The sequence below is a fragment of the Pagrus pagrus genome (genome assembly GCF_965226575.1).
Source record: "Pagrus pagrus genome assembly, chromosome: 14".
Lineage (NCBI taxonomy): Eukaryota > Metazoa > Chordata > Actinopteri > Spariformes > Sparidae > Pagrus > Pagrus pagrus.
This window is the reverse complement of record NC_140198.1, coordinates 15,117,047-15,136,885: the sequence shown is the minus strand read 5'-3', so window position 1 is coordinate 15,136,885 and position 19,839 is coordinate 15,117,047. Positions and strand designations below refer to the sequence as shown.

Genomic DNA, 19,839 nt, shown 5'->3' with positions numbered 1-19,839 from the left:
CTGAAATGATCATCATGAGAATATATCTTTTTTCAAACTCTGTGATAATTGCAATATGTAGATGAGTTTCTTCAGTACAATTCCTTCAGCAATTGGTTGAAGTGATGAGATCAGACAGCATTTGTAGTCGTAGTCGATCAAATGCTCAAGTAAAACGTGATTTTTCTGTCAAAAAGTGTTTTCCGTACCTCACCAGATATCTGCCTGACTGTGCTCATATTCAATCTATGAATTCCAAAGTAAATGGTCTTATTTTGCGATTATTGTTCCTTGCATCAAGTGAATGTTATTTCAAATTTATGCAAGTAAAACCCTTAAAGGTCTAATATTGTAGAAAGTGAGATTTCCATAAGTTTCTTTTATTATAAAGCAGGTCTAGGTGCTTTATAAATACAGGGAAAGTATCAAAACACTCAATCCATGGCAAAATGCACACAGTCCATATTCAGAAACTGTGCCTTTAAACGAGCCATCAGGATGTCCGTAACGTTGTGATTTCAAAACTTTACAGTGCCCGCCTTCAGCCAAGCCCCCAGCATGGCTGCAGTTGCAAAAAAACAGGAAACAATCCTGACCAATCAGACCTTTTCGAGGGGGGGGTCCTTAAAGAGACAGGCACTAAAACAGAGCGTTCAGACAAAGGGTGAATAGAGGTGCTGCAGCTATGGACAGGATAAGAAAAATAACGTGTTTTTTTAACATTAAAGCATGTAAACATTTTTTCATGGACATCCAATATAAAAGTATGAACCTAAAAATGAGCATAATATTGGACTTTTACTCAAAAGACAATAGACAATGATGACTGTGTTTGTTGCCGCTGTGCTACACTCCAGAGCGCCCGACCTTCCTGAAGCGGCCCAGCAGTGTGGTGGTGTTGGCAGACGAGAGCGTGGAGTTCCACTGTGTGGTTCAAGGAGACCCTGTTCCCACTGTCCGCTGGAGAAAAGATGATTCTGACCTGCCTAAGGGCAGGTAATGCACAAAGGCCCTCTTGACACATTAATTTACCATGAAAGCCATGGCGTTTCAACTTCTTCTTTCATCTCTTGATTTTGTGTGTCCGTCCTGCCTACAGATTCGAAATCCTGGAGGACCATACCTTGATTGTTCGCCAAGTGACCTCTTCGGATGAGGGCTCCTATACATGCGTAGTAGAGAACATGGTTGGAAAATCGGAAGCATCCGCCACGCTTACTGTACACGGTCAGTACAGCTCACCCCTTACATGTAATGTCCTCTATCCACAGCACAGCCTTCTCTTCTGTATACAGTTCACGCACTTTTTTCAGAGCCCCTTTTTTGAATATTTGCAAGACAGCTGCTTCTAGCCTAAATGAAGAACTAATCCAGTTGCGAAGTGTCACAAATTAGCAGGCTGTGACTTTTACCTTTCCTTTTATCCAGACCTAGTTTTCATTATTGTGCCTCAGGCAGACAGGCAGAATTACCTCCTGGGTTTTTGTGTGTGTGCGTGTGCGTGTGCGTGTGCGTGTGGGTTTTTTTTTTACTTTTCACTTCCTGGCTTGAGGTCATATAATGTCTGCAGAAGGCTCCAGCTCTAAACAACAAGCTATATAGGACATTGCAGCAGTTTGTTTACAGCATAGTTTCATAGTAATGTCCTGTATAAACTGAGACGAGCATGCAAAGTAAATGTTTACGTGACCGCGGAAAATGGATTCATTTGGTCTGAGATGTCCTGCCACAATGACACCCTTTGGTCCTTAAATCAGTGGCAGGAAATGAGCAGTAAGACACTTCTCATCGCATCACACACAGAGCCATATATTTACAGTATAAACTGTATATATACACATACATAAAACACACACACTCAGCGGTGGCACAGTGGGTGACACGGACTGTGAGGACAGTAGGACTTAATTAAAGATAAGGCAGGGCTGGTTCCATGCTGGGAAATGACATGGTTCCAATTACATCGTGTCCCTCTCCCTCCAAAAACCTGAGAAAACGAGCGTCATGGGGGACCATGGCTAATTTGAGCAGGGAATGGAGAAGGGCAGGAAGAACTGGGAGATGAATAGAAGTTGTATTATGGGAGGAAACAGAGGGCTGTCTAAATGAATGTGCATTTCAAAATTAAATAAAAGAATTCTCTCAGTGATAACCTACTTTCTATCAGTCTTAACCACAGAGTCATTTTTTCCGATTAAGAGGATTTGGTTGATATCAAACAGTTGCAATTTGAAACAGATGTAACAGGCCAAGGAGCACAGGTCCCAAGTAGGAGGTCAAATTACTTTTCAGGGTTGTACTAATTAAAACAATCTGTTTTTTCATTCATTAACTCGGGAGAAACTTTTAGATGATCAAAAGTTGCCTTTACAATGCATGATGCACATCTTTACAGACAGTTTTTCTGCAAAATCAGGAACTTTACGTTTTTGTAAAAAGACATTCATTGAACACAAAAATGTTGCAATCACCGCAGTCATCCTCTCCCAGTCGTTCCAAAACCAGCTGGTTAGCTAACCATTCATTTCACTATAAATCTGCTTTACAGATGTCAAAACGAACAGTAGTTCCCATCTATAAATGTGTGGTTGTTTGTCTTGTACATTTAGTAGAACAGATGCCTGCATAAAACCAGCAGCTCTCACTTCCACCTTTCATCCAGACACAATGCTCCTTTCTCACCCCACACAGGTTTATGTCCTCATTAGTGGGTTATATCTCTGTCCCAATCCACCTCAAGGCAGGCTGGCTCTGCAACTTAAACCAGCAATTACATATACTTTTAACACCTCGCAGTCAACTAGTCTGCTGGGCCTAATAGGGGCTGAACAACAAGCCATGTCCTTTGTTATTTTTTGGCCATTACAAATTAAGGCATCTCAATAAATATTTAACTTTTCATTCCAAAAGCATAAACACTTTTCATGTACTTAAAAATGTATGAGAACATATGAAAGAGTTGTTCATCCACACTGAATGTATTTCTCTATGGGGAGGTCAAATTTAATTAAGCGTATAAAATACTTAGCAAATGTGTATTATCCCAATATGAGATTGTAATTTCTCTTTCTTTTCTTTTTCCCCTCTGCCTCTCCATATTTGTGTTTAGAATAATAATAATGAATGAATATCCTCATAAACACTAGGTTAGGGAAGAAATATTATAGAAATAAAAAGAAATAAAATGAAAATATTAACACTTTGAATGAAAGGCACCTTTTCAGACCTGGTATTCACATCCGTCCTGAGTGATCCGATCACAAGTGGACAGCTCAAAGTTTGTCAGGCATTAACATGCACTCTACATGCAAGTAAAGACGTACATCACTGGGATAAAAACACAATGTGTTTAACCCAAAGAAAGAAAGAACTTAATGTATAACATTTGCCAAATTGACAAGAAGGCCCAAATAATTTGTCATAAACAGCGTTTTATAAAGTTTATAAAGTTTCTCCTAACTCAACAACACACAGAATTGTATGATATTTTAAGGGAGTCTGGGTACAATCTCCACAGGTGACAAAGAAGCAGGCAATATTGGTTTTTATTGACTGTATTTGAAAAAAAAAAGCCCAGACCACCTCTGACTGAGGTCTCAGTGATCTCAAATGCGTCCTCAATGCCTCTCTGAGACATTCACAGCTGCATTTAAAGCCACCACTTCTGATTTGGTCACTCAAGACGCATGTTGATATCAGGTCTGAACAGGGCCTCTCTTGCACCCTAATATTACTGACTGTCTAATGTTTTTTCATACTAATTCTTTAGTTCACATTCATTCAAGCATGTGCCAATACTGTTGTAGTTCCATGTCTGTATACAAGCCTCCATTACTCATCGCACTGCTCTTTTTTTGTCTGTGTCTTTTCCCTTGTAGTCAATACTGGTAAGTTGTCATCCATCCCTCATCTACCATCAGACAGCAACAGGAAATCATGAGCCCCTGTTATTGTCCTATCTGGCACTGTAATTCCATCCACCAATACAGTATGTAATTTATGTTTTCTGTGGGTAAATTGATAGAAATTTGCCTTTTTTTTTCATTTTTAAAAGGTAAATAATGACTGTTTCTTGAGCTTTTTATGCATACTGAGATGGTCATAAACTGGGAATGATGAACATGTAACAGGCTGCCATGTAATTAGGACCTTCTTCCTCTACAGTGCCCCCAGCATTTGCCATACGCCCCAGGAACCAGGTGGTGGCGGTGGGCAGGACAGTCACCTTCCAGTGTGAGGCCACTGGCAACCCACAGCCTGCTATCTTCTGGCAGAAGGAGGGCAGCGAGGTGAGACTGACCCTCAGTCTGTCATCACGCTAAATCACAGCTCAGTGCAAATAAAGCCAGCGAATGGTTTTCTAACTCTGTGATCTCTGTCTCCTCCAGAGTCTCCTCTTCTCCTCCCAGCCTCAACAGCCCTTTAGCCGTCTTTCTGTCTCTCAGATGGGCAGTTTGACCATTACCGATGTTCAGCGCTCCGACGGCGGCTTCTATAGCTGCCAGGCTCTCAACATCGCTGGCAGTGTTATTACCAAGGCTCTGCTGGAGGTCGCGGACTGTGAGTGAAGAGATGATGATGGTGTTTCTACCTTCAATGTTTGGTCTTTTGGCTAAACAGACTACTTTGCTGCTGCAGCTTTCATGCGTCGAGCAGGTGTATTAGCCTACAAACTGGCCTTGGTTGGAGACTGCGGTGAGCTGCCATCCCTTATAGGTACCACACCTATAAGGGAGGGTAGCTCACCCCTCCCCTGAGGTTGGCCTTAGTTACTAAGTGTCGGGGGAGGGATTTCAGGAGGGAAGGGATTTCAGGAGATGTGGGGCTCAAAATGCTCTGTTACCATGGCGATCGTGTGTGTGTAAAGAGTGTCTGGCTTTATCTCTCTTACCTCTAAAAATATAATTTCCTAACTTGCAACTTAACAGTATATAATCTAAATGAAGAGGCCTAGGGGACAGAGAATAATGATTACCTGTAGTTTCTATTAATACAACACAGTCTACTGTAGTTGTCTGCAAATTAAGACTGCAGGATTGATATGTGATATTTTTTTAGGCACTTTTGGTGTGAGGGACTGCAATCCAAATCCTAGGTGATGAAACAACTGCGTTAATTGTTTAAGAAAAGCAATTTAAATATGCTTGGAGGCCCACACCAGTAATTACACACCGCCAGCAAAGTCTACAAGCTCCCAATTAAATGACCTGTGTGATTATGAATACATGTGTCTGGGTAACTTTGTACCTTGTACGTATATTAAATTAATGAAAATAATCGCTTCAGGCTCAAACAGACAGTTACTGCATAAACACAGTGAGTTGTTCGGTGCAGCCCTATTAGTTTTAAAGGATTATCTGATGGTAGTGCGTTCTGCATCCACCATAGTAGGGAAATGAGGCTGGTCTATAGCGCTGCACTCTCTCCCCTCTACCTGTTTCTCTCTACTCTCCCCCCTCCCCCAAATTCTCTCCACCCCACCACACACTCCTCTCATCCCCTTTTGGAGTGGTGCATTTGTATGGAAATAACCGGTCCGCATTACCTCAGGCAGTTTTCGAGGCTTGTTTCCATCACCTTTTTTTTCTTTTTTGTATTTTTATTTATTTATCAAGAACCTCTACCCCCATCCACCGGGTTTTAAAATGTAAGAGAGAGAGAAGAGAGCTCCGTTATCTAAGTGGGATTGTTATTAGTTGGGCTTTGCCGTCATGATTGGAGTCAGCTCCAGCAGAACCCACTGTCGAGCGAACGATTAGTTGCTCTCCGCTGGAGGGGAAAAGTTGATTTCTTTTTCCTTCACTGCCTGCACAGCCACCTAAACCTATTGTTCTCTCTTTAGCAATTTGCCTCTCAATATCTTTCACATCTTATCTGTCTTTCATTTTTTGACGGCATTTCGTTTTCATTTTCTCTACTTTCATCTTTCTCACTTTTATTTCCGTCTCTCTCTTCCTAACTTTGATCTTTTGTGAACATCATTCCCCAATTTCCACTTCCATAATATGCTGTTGACTGTGTACTGATTTTTGGCCTTTATCCAATAGTGATAGTGGGGATACAGACAGAAAAAGGCAGGAAGAGAGACAGGAATAACATGCAACAAAGGTCACTGACTGGAATTGAACAGGGGACATTGTGGTGACACGGTATGCATCTTAGCCACTCCGCCTCAGCCACAGTCCTGTGACAGACTTGAGATCTTTCTTTAACCTCATGCAACAAAAACCAAGTGTTTTTGTTGCCTAAGCTAAACCTTACTTTACCCATATTGTGCTTGTAATGACAACCTTGTTCTCCAACCTCAAACAAATGCTTTTAGTTGCTTAAACATGACCATCAAAACCTTAAACATACTGTATTCTAGTTGGAATGGCTTTTGTCGACAGAAAAAAAACAAACAAAAAAATATGTATATATAAATATGTATATCGTATATGTATAAATGTATACTGTATATATATCAGGATCGCCGTATACAGTATGTTGTCAGGATCGGCCAACATGAAAACTATTACATTCTCAGTAAGTTTACTGTTTCAGTGCACTGCTGTAAACAAAATGTGTGTATATCTGCCGATATATCAATATCGGAATTTTTTCAGTGTTGGGTTTGTCTGTTCTGGGCTACTGTAGAAACATGGTGAGGCAGCACAGACTCTGTGTTAGAGGTCTTGCTACCTCTGTAATTAAACTGGCTCATTCTAAGGTAACAAAAACACAATAATTGTTAGTTTCAGGTGGTTATACACTAATGAAAACAGAATTATGAATATTTTATTCCATCCCTGCCTCGGAATCCTACACATCTTTATAACACTCATATTAACATTATTAGTCTTTCACTTCCCTTCTTTTGTTTTTTCATTAGCTGGGTCAGACCACCCTCCTCCTGTGATCAGGCAGGGTCCGCTCAATCAGACTGTGCCTGTGGACAGCACAGTGGTCCTGGGGTGTCAGACGGCTGGCACTCCACCTCCAACAGTTCACTGGAAGAGGGATGGCGCGGTGGTGTCTCCAGTGGACTCCCGCATGTCCATAGCAAACACAGGGTCACTTGAGATTCGCTACGCTAAGGTAGGGGATGAAGTAATACATCAGTTTTTAATTAGTAGCTAAAGCGACTGCACTGAGCTGAAACCAACCCACTAATATCTCTCACTGTACTTTCTCTCCTCAGCTGGGAGACACAGGCTTCTACACTTGTGTGGCTTCTAGCCCTGATGGAGAGGCTTCCTGGACTGCATACTTACAGGTGGAGGGTAGGTGACATCTACTTCAGTTAATAGGAGCTCCAGAAATGTTTTGCAGACCACATAACTTTCCTCTGACTTTCCACTGGCATGAGGGTGACTAGATAATGACTGAATTTAAATTTTTGGATGAACTTTTCTTCTAATACATGCTGAAGAGACCTACGTTGTGAACTTTATGAATTAATCAATTCGTCGGTATCTCTGTTGCAGAGTTTGGAGTTGTTGTTCATTCCAGTCACCCTATAGACCCCAACCTGATTCCCGGTACTCCATCTAAACCTGAGGTGACTGACGTCGGCCGCAACTCTGTCACTCTGTCGTGGAAATTGAACCCCAGCACTGGTGCAACACCTACATCTTACCTAATAGAGGCATTCAGGTTAGACTTGTGTAGTATATAGCATGTTAGAACTATTTACTTTTTCTTGTATTTATGATCTGATGTTTCCTTTTATGTGCGTATCATTTCTTCTACTCTCCCTGCAGTTATACGTTAGGCAGCAGATGGGTGACCCTAGCTGAGCATATCAAGACACAAACCTTTGTCCTAAAGAACCTGAAGCCTGCTACTGTCTACCTGTTCATGGTCAGAGCGGTGAATGCTTTCGGCCTCAGTGACCCCAGTCCAATCTCTGACTCTGTCAGAACACAGGGTCAGTGTGGCTGCTTTTCATTCCTTTCCATTAGCTCTTTTTCACCTTGAACAGATATCATTTCGACTGCAGAGAAGCTGTATGTTTCTTGTGTTCAAATGATGTTTCTTTTGTACCAACAGAAAGCACTTCCACCATGCAGGGAGTGGATCACCGGCACATCCAGAGGGAGCTGGGAGACGTGGTTATCCACCTACACACCCCGACCGTGCTTTCATCTTCTGCTGTCAGGGTGCAGTGGATGGTAAGATGACTGTCCTGCACATGTTCAACATTTAATGTCATATATACTCATGTCTGGGCTAGGATAAATATGGGAAAAGGTCAAACGTGCAATTGTACAAGTAAATGTAAACACATGATGCACTCAAACAAATGATATAAAAGCCAAGGGGTTATGGATAAAAAAAATCCAAGACTGTCTGTAGCTGACAGTGTTTTTTTTATCAGGGCTTACTGTATAACTGACTCCCTGATATCCTCTGATATGTTTTCCCTTATTCCTCCAAGGAACACGAAGAGGTGAGCTCTCACTGATTAATGAGCAAATACACTTCAACGTAGAGATCTTAATAGTTAAGCAGGAGCATCTGGGCAAAAAACTGTCTTGTGTGAACGCAAAGTGTTTCAAAGATTTATTTCAGGCTTAAATTACGTCTATTTTTTCTCTCTAAACATTTATCAACAGACAATGAATCCACTCCACAGAGAATTTATCTGTGGTGTGATACATTGTGCTTTTCTCCACAGAAATCTTTTCAGGAATCCTTTGTCATAATTATGTGGTTTAAATGGAAAGTGCTTAGTCCTCTCCAGGCTTGAGTTTAACCAGAACCATGCTGAGGGGAAACGATTAATGACCTCATATTTTGGTTTACGGTGAGAAGTCTCAGATATGAGGAAATGTTCAACTGTGTCACCCTAAAGGCAAAAAGGGAATTAATTGAGTTTTGACAGATCCTTCCTGCAGGATGTTCACTCTCATACAAGATGAGGCTCTAACCTCAGAGATATATGTTTTTGGGGCTGCAACTAATGAGTTTGATTGTCAAGTATTTAATCAATTAATTGGTTGATGTTTGGTTTATAAAATGTCAGAAAATGGTGAATAAAGGTCAATCAGTGTTTTGCAAAGCCCAAGATGACATCCTCAAATGTCTTCTTTTGACCACAACCCAAAAACATTCAGCTTACAGTCATAGAGGAGTAAAGAAACGAGGAAAATATTCACATTTAAGAAGCATGAATCAGAGGATTTAGACTTTATTTCTCTTAAATAATTACTCGCACGGATAAAGCAATTATCAAAGTAGTAGCGATTCATTTCATAGTTGACAACTGACTGATTAATAGACAAATTGTTCAAACCTCAGACTTTACTTGCGTTAAAGTAATAATAACTACAGTGCGTCCACACGTCTCTTTGATTCTGGCTCTCACTATCACATGAAATGAAACGCACAGCATGTTTTATCCCCTGCGCCTCCACTAGGTCGAGCAGCAGTCCCCGTACATCCAGGGTTACAAGGTGCTCTACAGGCCGTCCGCCGAACACGGCCAGCCAGAGGGGCAGTGGAGCGTCATGGAGGTACGCGCCCCGCGGGAGGACGGGGTGGTGATCGGTCAGCTGAAGAGAGGATCCATCTATGAGTTCAAAGTGCGCCCCTTCTTTGATGAGTTCCAGGGAGCTGACAGCGAGGTGAAAGTGGTCAGGACCTTGGAAGAAGGTGACTGTCTGAGAACCTTTGTCCTACAGCATGAAATGCATCTATAATTATAGCAGAGAGGAACTGAATAACATTATTGAATTAATCTCGTTCTATTATTTTATATTTGGATGATGATACATGCGTTTAATGCAAAGAAAGGGTCACATTTAATGCAAAGTTTCTCTATCATGTTGAGTCAATGTGTTTAATTTAAATAACTAGATGTGTGATTTAATTTACTCTTATTTAATTGACACACATTGACTCAACATGATAGAAAACTTTACATTAAATGTGACACTTTACATTGATCTTAACTTAAAGAACCTGTTTGAGGCAAATTATGCTTATGTTTTTGTGGCTAACTGGTTGCTTCATCATCTTAGCCCCTAGCCGAGCACCCCAGGGCGTTACAGTGACAAAGAGTGATGCCAATGGGACCGCCATTCTGGTTGCTTGGAAACCGCCTCCACAACGGGAAGAGGCTGGACTCATTCAGGAATACAAGGTAGGAAAAGAAGGCTCCAGCCGTCTCCTGTACTCATGCTCCAGACCATCCCAGTTAAAAAATGGAAATGGCATCTTAACGAGGCTTTGTGATGGCGCCTCTTGTGTTGTCGGATGCGTCCCTCAGGCAATCACTGTCATCTCTTCTCCTCCTCACCCTCTATCCACAGATCTGGTGCCTGGGTAATGAGAGCCGGTATCATGTAAACCAGTCAGTCGACGGCTCCACGTTCTCTGTGCTCATCCCCAGCCTGGCACCTGGAATTCGCTACAGTGTAGAGGTCGCGGCAAGCAACGGTGCCGGACCCGGGGTCAGGAGCGATGTCACTTTCTTTCAGTTAGGTGAGAGAAGAGAGTGTTCATGTCACAAAACTAGACCTGAAAATGGTGACAGTATCTTAGGATAAACACTTCTACAATGTTTCTTTGCCCTCTATTCATTAGACAGTTTCATACATATTTAAATATAGCACCATATTGTGCTTAGGCTATGATTACTTTTCATTTTAAATTAGTTTTTAAACAATATTTTGCATCTTTGCTGCTGCATCAACATTTTTCTACACACTGAAATCTTCAGTTTGGCTTTCTGCACGTCATTTCTGTTATTTTCATGCGCATGTAGTAATTTCTCCCTCTTTTTTAGACTCTGCAGGCCAGATGATGGATATCAGTGAGGAGAGAGACACTCTGTCCCAGATCTCAGACGTTGTGAGGCAGCCGGCTTTTATCGCAGGCATTGGCGCCACCTGCTGGTTGGTCCTCATGATTTTCAGCGTGTGGCTCTACCGTCACCGCAAGAAGAGAAGTGGCCTCAGCAGCACGTACACTGGCATCCGCAAGGGTGTGTGTTTCTCTGTTGTGTGTGTATTGTAGAGAAGCAGATAGATACATGTATGTATGTTCAAGATGCTAACCACATAAGCCAAGTGTGTGTCTGGAAAAGCAGCTTATCATGTTACTTTTGTGGATGCATTTGAAGGTCGATATAATTGTAGAAGGGATCAAGCCATGACATGTTGCCGCCAAGCTAAAGAGCATTTCAGTCTTCATGGCGGTGCTATTAAGGAATATTTTTAGACGCTGATAAGCCCATCACATCAAAGGGTGAAATATACTCAGGTCTGATCTTCCTTTGACACCAAGACTTCAGAAACAAATTTGCATTTGCGGCTGTGCCGACAGTCAAAGGCTGACCTTTAGTTTTAGTCATTTGTAGAGTGTCATTTCCTCCACACAGCACAGTTCTTGCAGGCACAGACCTGTCAACCTGCCATTACCCTGTCTGCAGCAATATTGCTGTTATTTTCCCCCACTCTGTCTCGGGTTGCCTGTCACCCCCATTAACCTTCACCTGGACACTCATGTCAAAGACAGAGGCAGCGGTAAGGCAGCAGGCATGTGGTTATTTAAATGTTTGTACACATGAAGAGATGTCCGTCACGCAGCAGAGAGTACGTGCGTAGACGCAGCAAAACCGCAGAGTGTAATTGTCTAAGCACATGCAGTAGCAGTAGCTCAGTTTACTCATCCTAATCCTCTTCCCTGTCTTTGTCTGTCTATACAGTCCCGTCATTCACCTTTACACCCACAGGTATGTACAGTATGATTCATCTGCTAATGTTTAAGATATTTGATGTATATGGCAAGCAAATTATTGGAGTAATTATTCTGTTAAAACATTCCAAGATGAAACTGCATCCTGTTTCTTTAGAGGATTGTTAAGAGCACTATTTAGACGCAGGGCATAACAATGCATGAAAATAAGACATTAAGACATAAAGAAAATGTTAAAATTGCATTTAAAAGACAATAAAAACAAAAGCAAGGTTACAGATTACAGACAGTTTTAGCAGACGTCCAGTAGAAGAAGACATTGGAAAGGAAAGGTCAAAAAGTGTCAAAAGAACATATAAATGTGATAGACATAAACATGACATTTGATTAAGTGAGGAAAATGTGGAATGTATTCTACAGCAGATCATCTCTTGTTTGATGATCTCAAACAGGCTGTTAAGTTATGCCGAGATCAGTACAGGCACAGGCAATTATTTGTGCTGCCTTCATGCACATTAAACCATAGTCAGAAGCATATATTGAAGTTAGTCTAGACTTGACTTAAGACTCTTGCTTCCAATGTCTACCTGTCTTTCATGGTTCCTCTCAGCCTTTGGCACTTCCTCTTTTTGACAGCTCATCGAGGTTTAATGTTTTTCTGTTTCTCTCTGCAGTCGCGTATCAAAGAGGAGAATCTGTGTGCAGTGCTGGCAGGTGAGTGCTATTTTTGGTCTTTTATGTTATATAAAGACTAACAGGAGACATGCACTTGCATTGTGGAAACACTAGGGGGAGGTGTCTCCCTGCTTTAAAGGATGAACCTCGCGCATCCGCCCTGTGCTCATTCATCAGCGAAATATGAGAACAGCAGGTTTTGACTGACAGCTCTGTGGTCCTCCTTGTTGCAGACCTGGCCTTCTCAGCATGGGTGAACCTCTAAACCAGCTGTGGCTGCCAGACAATTGGCCAAATGCATGTGCCAATCACAAGGACTGCAGCATCAACTGCTGCAATAACGGCAACGGCACCAGTGACAGCAACATGACAACATACAGCCGACCAGGTTTGTGCAAGAATGAGTTCATGTCATAGTTCAGGTACTGAAGGAGCCTAAGCCTAAGATGTCTAATAAAAATCAAGCAGCATCCAGCAACACTAAAGCTTTGTGAGTTGTGGTCTCGCTGTGTTCATGTGCTGCTTTGTTCCCTCTCAGCTGACTGCATAGCAAACTATGGAAACCATCCAGAAAACAAACAGGCGGGACAGCTTGGTTCTGAGACGGCCATTTACAGCGACGTGAACCTCTCCAACAAGCTCAATGAGATTAAAACATTCACCAACTCCAACTTTGGCTACGTGAGTCCGGGCGGAGATTCAGCAGCCACATATGAACCCATCCCGTACGCCACCACACAGCTCATTCAGGCCAACATTAAGAATAAAGCAGCCAGTGGTGGTGCTATAGCTGAGCCTCTGGACATACCGAGCTGGAAACAGCCTCCCAGCTTGCCTCCAATACCGAAGGAGATGGCTGCGCAGATGCAATATAACATTATTGAGCAGAACATGCTAAATAAAGGTAAAATAGGCTTAAGTTTGATTTGCTTTACATCATTTATATGAAAAACGAAAGACATTGCAAATTTCCTCACTCCTTTGTTTTCAGATCATCTTCAAGGGAGCGAAGGAATGATCCATCCCAAAACTATCCCCTACAACCAGAGCCGTGATCACAGCACAGGAGGCTCACACCACAGCTCAGACAGAGGCAGCAACAGCACTTCAGGTAAGGCCAACAGCTACACGGCACAGTGTTGAATTTTAACGAGGCACGCCATACGTCGGCGTTTACCTTGATGTTTCCCTCTCATTTCTCAGGGAGTCAGAATCAAAAGAAGGGAACGCGGGCTCCAAAGATCCCAAAACATAATGCAGTAACCTGGGGAGAAGCCCCGTCTCCTCCTCATGCTAATGCCTGTGACTGTGATGAGTACAGCCTGCCCATGGAAAGGAAGTAAGGGGGAAGCGATGCAGATGCTTGCACTTCTGCACAGCACACAGTAATACACAGACATCATTGCTCTTTCAGTTGGTAGTGTTGAAGTTAGGTTTTTAAGTAAATGCTGTGCTTCAAAATGCCCTAAAATATGCACCAAATATATGATTTTATTTCTTCTTAACTGATTATCCAGTGCATAAGCCTCAGCAAAATGCAGCCCACCATATTAAACTGTAGAAAATTAATGACATTGACATCCTAATTTTTAATCAGCATTCAAGAGCTGCCTACAAAGAATTGTGCATGTCTATTTATTCTGTTTGAACTCTGTAGTTGCAGATAAATATTAGGATTCACTAATGTTATTAGCATTAGCATTTGAAGTGAGATGTCTGCATAGAGCCCAAAGGATACTAAAAGACAACCCTCACCCCAGCCACAGTCGGTTCACCCAGCTGCTGTCTGGCAAAAGATACAGAAGTATCCGCTGTGACATTTAAAAGTACTTCTAAATCTTTGAACTCCAGAGCGTTGCAAAGTTTCAAAATCTATTTTATAAAGATAGATGTATTTATTTCCATCATTCATGGCGGTCTGGCAGCAAGACTCAAAAAAAAAAACAGCCCAATAAAACCGACTGAAAACAAACAATATTATGATTAGTTATTAGGAGGTATGATATTACCTGCCTACCTGCAAAACATGGCTGTATTGTCACAGCCAGCACCAAGCAAATTGCACAATTTCAATTTTTTGTCATTTTCAGACATTTACCTAATGTAATGTACAATGAACAGAAGAGAAAGAAGCATGCTTTCAAGAGATGCAATAGAAAAACAGATGGTGCAGAGAGCTTATTGTTTATCATCATAGGTTTTTCTATGATGTAAATGCGTGTTTGGATGGAGGACCAGGGGGATTTGCACAGATGTCTAATGGGCTGTGACTAATCCGGCAGGACTTCCAGCACCCCTCATTCCTTTAGCCATTTCCTCATGTCAGTTGTCCTTTTCTTATCAGTTTTGATCCAGAGCAGAGAATAGAAGGCTGTCCTACTCCACCAGTCAGAGGGGCCGCTTCATCCCCTCCTGAAGTGTCCTATAGTCACCCACCTATCACACCACTACAGGGAGACCTGAGCAATGGCCTGCATGATGGGGCTGAGCACCTCAGGTAACCAGATTAAACCTTTTCCTGACACTGCAGTCAACCATTTTTAACTGACGCTTCAACTATTTTTGTTGTGACAAGACTTCAGAGATTTTTTTTTTTATGCACTTTCCAGCCAACACATCAGCAGCCACCCTCGCCCTATTTCCCCAACGCACACCTACAGCTCCATACCCATCTGTATGGACCCTGATGGGCAAGAAGATGATGAGGAGGAGGCAGAGGAGGAGACAGACGCAGAGCTCGCTGAAAGTCGCTACAGCCAACACGACAACCGGCAGAAGCACAAACACCAGCTGCACCACCCCTCTCCACACAAGCTGCTCCTCCACGGGCTGGAGCAGACCCCAGCCTCGAGCATCGGGGATCTGGACAGATCAGTCACAGGGTCCATGGTTAACAGCTGGGGCTCAGCATCTGAGGACAACATCTCATCAGGCAGGTCCAGTGTTGTCAGCACCTCGGAGGGATCCTTCTTCACAGATGGCGATTTTAACCAGGCAGTAGCCTCCTCGCGGGATATTGTAGGACTCCGCATGTGCAGATACCCGGAGGAGTCAGGTGAGAAGGCCTCTGGGGAGTAAACGTTTGATTTTGTGTTCATACACACTCACCACAGCAGTGTTATGGCTCTCGGGATGGCAATGTCAGTCTGCCATATGGTCCACCACTTTAGTACAGAGTGAAATATCACGACAACTGCTGTACTGGGTGGATTGCCATGAAATTTATAGACATTCATGGTCCCCAGAGGATGAAGCCTATAGTACTGAATTAAGTGATCCCTTGACTTTTCCTCTACACATGATATTGATTGGTTCCGAGTTTGCATAAAATATTGAACAGACATTCATAGTTCCCAGATAATGTATCCCATTGACTTTGGTGATCCCTTGGCTTTTTCTGTAGCGCCCCAATTAGGTTGACAAGGTTTATTGCCGAGTAGGTTTTCACATACAATGATACAAATACGTACAATAGTATTTTGGTGCATAACAAAGACGATAGAAAGTAGAAAGTATGATAAAAAGCAAGTGCTACAAGTCAAGAAGCATTAATAAAACAGAAAATTGACAATAAATTATGTACAGTAAAATGCTAAATATGCACCACACTCGATGATTTCCTTGTTTAGTGAATGAACAGTTTATTTTTCATCCATGAGTTTGAATCTGTCTATGGACCTGTTTGATATCACTCTGTCTCAACTCTTATTTCCGATAGCATTCAAGTGTTCTAGTTTTAATTAAGGCAAACATAATTCATCAAAAAAGTGATTAAAAAATTCACAAATACATCCAATCTTTTAGAATATAAACTTTGGTCTAGATTTTATTGACTTGAGCAAATCAAGAATCTAGGAATGTTAGTTTTCCATACACTATAACCCAAAGGTTTGAAAAGATTGTTCTCCATAAGTTACTATGGGCTATGAAGCACTTGAAAACTTGGTATTGAATCTGAGTATTTCAACAGTTACATGTTAATGACTAAATAAGCAAGAATCAGATAGGGTTAGTTCAACCGGCAAATTTTTTGAGGAATAGTTTTTTCTTTAGAATAAAAAATGATTCCTAAGAATTTCTTTAAGTCAGACACTTGAAATGATTGCATAAGTATATATAAAACATTACAACTTTAAGTTCACTGTTAAATGTAACATTTTGTCTGATCTCAAAATTTGTGCTAAATCTGTGTTATGATTTCAGGCCGGCGGCACCAGCGACCCAGCAGCCCCATGTCCACAGACAGCAACATGAGCCCTGCAATAACACATAAAAGGCCCAGGAGGCATAAACAGAACCAGTCTGGTCAACAGGACTACCAATCCAAAGATGTCTTCAATGATGGTAAAGACTGAGCCAGCAATAAGATTAGCAATTTACCCCTGTGTATCTCCTAATGGATCTAGCCTGTGGATCTCTGTGCTCTGCTGTATCCCCAGACTCTTGCATGCCTCTGAGTTTCCCCAGCCAGATGTCCCACGGTGAGTACAAAGTGAGGGGGGCCACGCTGCCTCGGATGGGCTCTGGGGAGGCCCGGGGTCGACGAGGCAGCACCGGGACTCACAGGGTCAAGGAGGCTGCATGTGAGCAGAGAGAGAGCCAAGACAAGCACAAGACTCCACACGGAGGGAAAGGAGGCAGCAAAAGCCAGCAGCACTCAGGTACTGGAGGCGCTATATATTTCACAATGTGGAACTTTTTAAAAAGTTGCTACAGCCAACTGAAATGTTATCTTTCTTGTGTCTTCTTCAGAATTTGGGGACATCTTTCTGTACAGTCGTCCCTCTTTCCCATCAGGTCAAGCTCAAAGGGAGCCTGATGGTACTAATTCATCCAGCTTTATGTCGTGTGGGGACTCGAGGACCAAACAGAGAGCACAGGTGGCACCTACAGGACAGGTGGAAGGGGTAAATCAAAATGAAGATTCCAGATATAAAATTCTCTGTTAGTTAGGTATTTGGTGTGGATTTGTCATACCCAAATATATTTGTCTTTTATTATCTATGGCTATTTAAGTGCATTAAAGGGAAATTTGGGAATTTTTCCATATTTTTTGGTGTGTAAATGATTTATATACTCACACTCGTAAGTTTTGGAATCTGTCCTACAGATAGCTTCAGCTGGCAGGCGAAACACGGCTGCAGTGGCTGCAATGTAGTCCTTTGGGGCAAGAAGCGACTGTCAGTTACAACCAAGTGCTTTTTTTTTTTTTTACTCACAGGCTGAGCTTATTCTAAGCGTCTGATAACACTGAGGACTTCTAGTTAACAATTAATTCTTAATAATTAATAACTAGAACCACAAGACTCGCTCAAGGAAAAGTCTCTCTGAAATCTCATGAGTAGTTACAGATGTTGTCTCATCTAGATTGTCAAAATCAGTTAAATATTCAGCAATGACTTTTATAATGAATTGTTGCTGGCAGTTCTCCAAACTCCACTCTCCAACTTTGACGTTTGATGTTTCGATCATAGTCTCCCTGCAGCAACTCACCTCTTGCAAGATTTCAGACTGAGACTGAGTTCATTCTCTGTACTAACTGTTTCTGTGACATAAATGATGCTTAGAAGAACAACCTCACCCTGTGAGTTGGACATTTTCCAGATGTTAAACATTTAACTACAAAGGTTGCAGTTGCCCCAAAAGATTACATTGCAGCCACTGCAGGACCGTCGCTGCCGGCTGAGGCAATCTACTGGACCGATTACAAAACTTATTGTAGACATAAGTCATTTACACACCAAAATGTGTTACTATAGGGCCTGGGTTCAAAAATACCATTATTGCACTTTAAGTTAAAGGAGATAAACATGACACTATTTTGTTTCCACAGTTCCTGAAAAGCTAAGAAGCAACGCAAGCACAAAAGGAATTTCCTGCAGTTGCTTCAGACGAAGGACTATGACCTTTACGATATGGAAAAAAGACTGCACAATACATGCTATCGTTTTCTACTTCAAATTTCTCATTAGGTGTTGGAAAAAAAGAAAAAGTGCTGCCATCTTTAAGTCTGTGGACTTCAAATTTGATGCACTGTTTATTGTTTGCTTTTCGGGTGACCGGCCACCAGGAGCCTGAACCGCTGGTTGCTCAGCAAAGTAAGATGAATGCACATTTGATGGCGGTCGTGAGTGTCTACACAAACATTGTCCATGACGACTGCTTGATGCGGTCCATACATGATCTTGTTGTCTTGTTATTTTACTGTAATTGTTATTCAGTCATTACCAGCCATCTTGTAAATTCTTGAAATTGTTTACTGCCACAGAAGTGCTTCAAATTCAAATTTTATATAACAGTGTTAATGTTTTATAAGTGATGTACATCTTGTCTTTGTATTATTTGTTCTACTTCGGTTATAAAAGCACAATCACTTAATTTTATTCAAAGTCATTATTATATGAATTTCAGTCTGGAGGAAATCAATCTTCAGAGTCTTGTTAATCATTTCAGCAGTTCACTTCAGGCTGAACAAAATGATTGTTAATTGTGATTGTGCATTCAGTTGCGTACATTTGAGCTGCTTTCATTCAGATTTGAACTATCTGTTGTGTGTACTGAGAAGAGAATTGCATGCAGATTCACCTGTTGGAGGTTTTACTCAACATCTTGACGGCTTTGTCCTCTCTTCAGGGTGATGAAAAACTGGCTGTCATGGACTGGCTCCATTTATTGTTTTCTACACTGAGTCTATTTCATTTAGTCCTGTGTTCTCTTGACCGTGGCCATAACTTCAGGAGTAAGGCTGGACAATAAGCTTAATTTAGAAAATTACTGATTTTAATCTGTTACAGATCTAAATTCACTCATATACCAGTTTTGAATACATAAAATTGACTGAATCTTATGTAATTAGACATAGAATACTGTAGCTACAACAACCATCGAACCAGAATTTCAGACAGCCAATCTGCCCACGGTCCAAAACTCGAAAAAAAATTAGAAAGCTAGCACAAGAAAGTATTACTAGGCACTAATGTATTAAGAATATATGTATATTGTGTATTTATAGTTATAAAGTTAAATTTACATTGTGCTATAGACTTTGGTCATATTGTCCAGCCCTATTCTGTAAGTTATATATGGAACTAATATGTCACTTTAACTACTCTGTTTGAATAAATATTGCTGTTCCTTAAGCAACAACAAAAAAAGTCACTCATTCTTTTAACCTAATTCTTTTTTGCTTATCCTCTCTGCAGTTTCAAATTAAACACTGATTTTCAACCCTGATATTCAGTATCATAACATGTACTACACCAGCCACTGATGAAAACTGCAGATGCCTGTTGATCATTTGCATCATTTCACTTATATCTTCAAAACATGTTTTTTCAGGAATGTTACCACCAGCAAAGAAAAAAGTGTTTAGTAATGTGATGAAGTACCTTTTAGGGTGCCCTTCCAGTGGACAAGCGTGGTGAAGTGCCTTCTTTTCACTATAAATGTATCACAACTTTTTGCCCGATGGTGCCCCACAGCCCCCAGCCCCTGAAACATCTT

At 41.5% G+C, this 19,839-nt stretch overlaps 1 protein-coding gene across 5 annotated transcripts in view; it reads left to right on the top strand.

Annotated features, from left to right (window-relative positions):
• The window catches only part of LOC311269366 (roundabout homolog 1-like), a 103,553-nt gene extending 84,069 nt beyond the window's left edge, over positions 1-19,484 (top strand). For all 5 annotated transcript variants that reach the window (XM_084373479.1, XM_084373476.1, XM_084373477.1 and 2 more), the window contains 25 exons: positions 837-975; positions 1,079-1,206; positions 4,144-4,268; positions 4,368-4,539; positions 6,851-7,056; positions 7,160-7,241; positions 7,446-7,614; positions 7,722-7,888; positions 8,011-8,132; positions 9,381-9,615; positions 9,984-10,105; positions 10,275-10,446; positions 10,751-10,948; positions 11,672-11,698; positions 12,336-12,375; positions 12,570-12,724; positions 12,875-13,240; positions 13,328-13,447; positions 13,540-13,675; positions 14,681-14,833; positions 14,946-15,391; positions 16,540-16,680; positions 16,776-16,997; positions 17,089-17,243; positions 18,170-19,484. In XM_084373479.1, the coding sequence (XP_084229605.1) occupies positions 837-975; positions 1,079-1,206; positions 4,144-4,268; positions 4,368-4,539; positions 6,851-7,056; positions 7,160-7,241; positions 7,446-7,614; positions 7,722-7,888; positions 8,011-8,132; positions 9,381-9,615; positions 9,984-10,105; positions 10,275-10,446; positions 10,751-10,948; positions 11,672-11,698; positions 12,336-12,375; positions 12,570-12,724; positions 12,875-13,240; positions 13,328-13,447; positions 13,540-13,675; positions 14,681-14,833; positions 14,946-15,391; positions 16,540-16,680; positions 16,776-16,997; positions 17,089-17,243; positions 18,170-18,184 (4,013 nt within the window). In that variant the 3' untranslated portion in view covers positions 18,185-19,484. The remainder of the gene's footprint in view (positions 1-836; positions 976-1,078; positions 1,207-4,143; positions 4,269-4,367; positions 4,540-6,850; positions 7,057-7,159; positions 7,242-7,445; positions 7,615-7,721; positions 7,889-8,010; positions 8,133-9,380; positions 9,616-9,983; positions 10,106-10,274; positions 10,447-10,750; positions 10,949-11,671; positions 11,699-12,335; positions 12,376-12,569; positions 12,725-12,874; positions 13,241-13,327; positions 13,448-13,539; positions 13,676-14,680; positions 14,834-14,945; positions 15,392-16,539; positions 16,681-16,775; positions 16,998-17,088; positions 17,244-18,169) is intronic.
• The last annotated feature ends 355 nt before the right edge of the window (positions 19,485-19,839 follow it).